The sequence below is a fragment of the Terrapene carolina genome, unplaced genomic scaffold (genome assembly GCF_002925995.2).
Source record: "Terrapene carolina triunguis isolate 2854851 unplaced genomic scaffold, T_m_triunguis-2.0 Scaffold189, whole genome shotgun sequence".
Lineage (NCBI taxonomy): Eukaryota > Metazoa > Chordata > Testudines > Emydidae > Terrapene > Terrapene triunguis.
The window spans coordinates 6,240,306-6,242,931 of record NW_020664540.1 but is presented as its reverse complement, the minus strand read 5'-3'; the positions used below and the strand labels follow the sequence as shown (position 1 = coordinate 6,242,931).

Genomic DNA, 2,626 nt, shown 5'->3' with positions numbered 1-2,626 from the left:
ATTTTAATTTAATTTTAGATGAAGCTTCTTAAACATTTTAAAAACCTTATTTACTTTACATACAATAGTTATATATTATAGACTTATAGAAAGAGACCTTCTAAAAACATTAAAATGTATTACTGGCACGCATAACCTTAAATTAGAGTGAATAAATGAAGACTCGGCACACCGCTTCTGAAAGGTTGCCGAACCCTGACTTAGATGGACATCAAATCAATCTCTAATTTAGTTTAGTCACAACTAAAATGACCACAATATACAACTAAACACTATGGTATCTAGTCAAGTCCATTAATCTCCAGTGTTATTATCAAAGGCTAATGAGTTTAATTCCATCATGAAACAGAATATTACATAAGCAAAGGACAGAAAAAGTATTTTCTTATTTTCCAACTGAGGCTATGGGCCATATTATGTGTCCTCTCAGACTCAGTGCACCTTGGACAGCTGCAGAAATCAACAAGACAGATATTTCATATGACTACATATTTAGTGACATGCCAATAACGAATTGCCGCACATGAAGCAGTGCACTTCGTAAATGATCCATCCCGTCACCCATTCCCAGCTTCTGGCAAACAGAGGCTAGGGACACTATCCCTGCCCATCCTGGCTAATAGTTACTGATGGACCTATCCTCCATGAATTTATCCCAGAGGCATTTTTCCCCTCTCTCATTTAGGGTTCTTTTAGGAGGGTTGAAAAAGCATAACTTAGGGTAGAGCTTCCCTAACAAAGCAAGTTACATGTAACTTCCTCTTGAAAATAAGAGAGCAAAACTGAGTCATGTAAGTAAAAGCAGATCCCAGCTGAGCCTCATCTCTACTCATGCTACCGCTCCCTACAGTTATGTACCCTGCATTACCAGAACCCCACGAACTTGACAATACTGCTAGACACCTCTGTACTCAAGATGGAAGTGAAGGGAAGATTGGGAAATTGCCTAGGAAACCATTTAAAAAAATAGTTCAATGGACTGTATCACATTATTTTTACTAATGCACATAATAAACATTAATTTCTTGATCCTTCATACCTACACATAAAGTTATCACACATTAAGTCATTATAAATATACAAAACAACAGCACATTAATCTCAGTGACAATAAATTTTAAAATGTGGTATTAAATGAAAATGACTAAGCAGTTAAGTCAACCTTTAAGCAGTTGAGAACCATGCACAAAGAAACAGTTCAAATACTAAGAGTAGGCTCACAAAACAAAGAAACTTGTTTTTATGTTTATGGAGCTGGTCTTTAAAGTGGTCCCAGAAACAATTCTGAGTGGCTCAAATGAAGCCTGAGGAAGTGTTTCTGTGATCCACCTGCATCCATTGCATAATCATACAAGGAATAAACTCATTTAAATTTTGCATGTGTCTTGGCATTTTAACCATGTTAACTGAAATGTAGGCATTTCTCCAGTGATCGTCATCATATACACATAATCAAATCTCTCCCACATGATGTAACAGCTGTACATTTCATATGTTGATATATTGACAGAAAACATAGTCCAGTGGTTAAAGCAAGAACTGGGAGTCAGGACACTATTCCCAGCTCTCCACTGACTTGCTGTTGGTTCTTAAGCCAGTCACTTAGCTTCTCTCTGCCTCAGTTTACCCATTTTTTAAAAAGGGGTAATAATAATTTCCAGTCTCACAGGGGTATTGTGTTCATAAGTCTCAGACAGAAAGCATTAGTGAAAGTGCAAAGTATTATGTCAGAAACATGGACAAGATGTGCTTTGCACAATACAGGAGGTGATATACAGCCTTATCCAAGATAAACATGTGCAAATCTGAAAGATTAGAATAGGGCCCCAAAAAGGTTGTCTAAGATTCATGAGACATCAAGTTTTCAATAGCTCTAAACAATGTTGTTTTGCTTCACACTTTCCTACAAACGTGATCTTCCAGGTAATTATAAAGTTACTGTTCTGCCATATTCCGCGTATCATCTCTAGTATCAGTTTGTTCTGATGTGCCAAATTCAGAATCTGTGACTGCAGACTTTCTTTGACCTCGAAGCGTGTGTGCATTCAGCATTTCTAGCAGCAAGTCATAGACTGGGACCACATTTTTACACTTCATGCTCAGAAGGTGCTCCATACCTTTGTTACTGTGAATAAAAACAACAACAAGTCAACACTCGGAAGTGGTTTAAATACATTTAATCCGAGTGGGGTTTTAGGAATGGGAGGCAATGACAAGTTCAGAAGTCAACACCACCCCTTTTTTATTCATAGTTTCAAAATTGCTAAGGGCTTAACCATCTTCATCCTCACGATCTCTTAACATAATAGCAAGATTATATCATTTTAACCCCAGTTAAGTTAACAGACTGCTGTGTACTGTCTCTTTAAAGGAGCAGCCAACTTAATAAGGTTTTGTGAGGGTTACAGTGAGAGTGGCTGAGCGCTGCAGAGAAACGCTTTTGTGGAGAACTCGGGGCTGGAAAGGTTGTTGAGGTCCCCCTGCAAAGAGTAAGTCGGTGGTGGAAGCCAAGATGAGATCTTCATGCTTGTCTGCGGGCTGTTGGTGCCAGGGCTGTGAGCCACAGCAGCATAGCATTTGAGGTATCCATAGTTGCAAGGCAAGTGTTGACTGACCCCCTTCCTGG

At 38.6% G+C, this 2,626-nt stretch overlaps 1 protein-coding gene across 1 annotated transcript in view; it reads right to left on the bottom strand.

Annotated features, from left to right (window-relative positions):
- Positions 1–1,935: 1,935 nt before the first annotated feature.
- Positions 1,936–2,626, bottom strand: part of ESR2 (estrogen receptor 2) — a 68,491-nt gene continuing 67,800 nt past the window's right edge. Inside the window, exon 8 of the mRNA XM_026654245.2 lies at positions 1,936–2,125. Within this exon, the coding sequence (XP_026510030.1) occupies positions 1,936–2,125 (190 nt within the window). The remainder of the gene's footprint in view (positions 2,126–2,626) is intronic.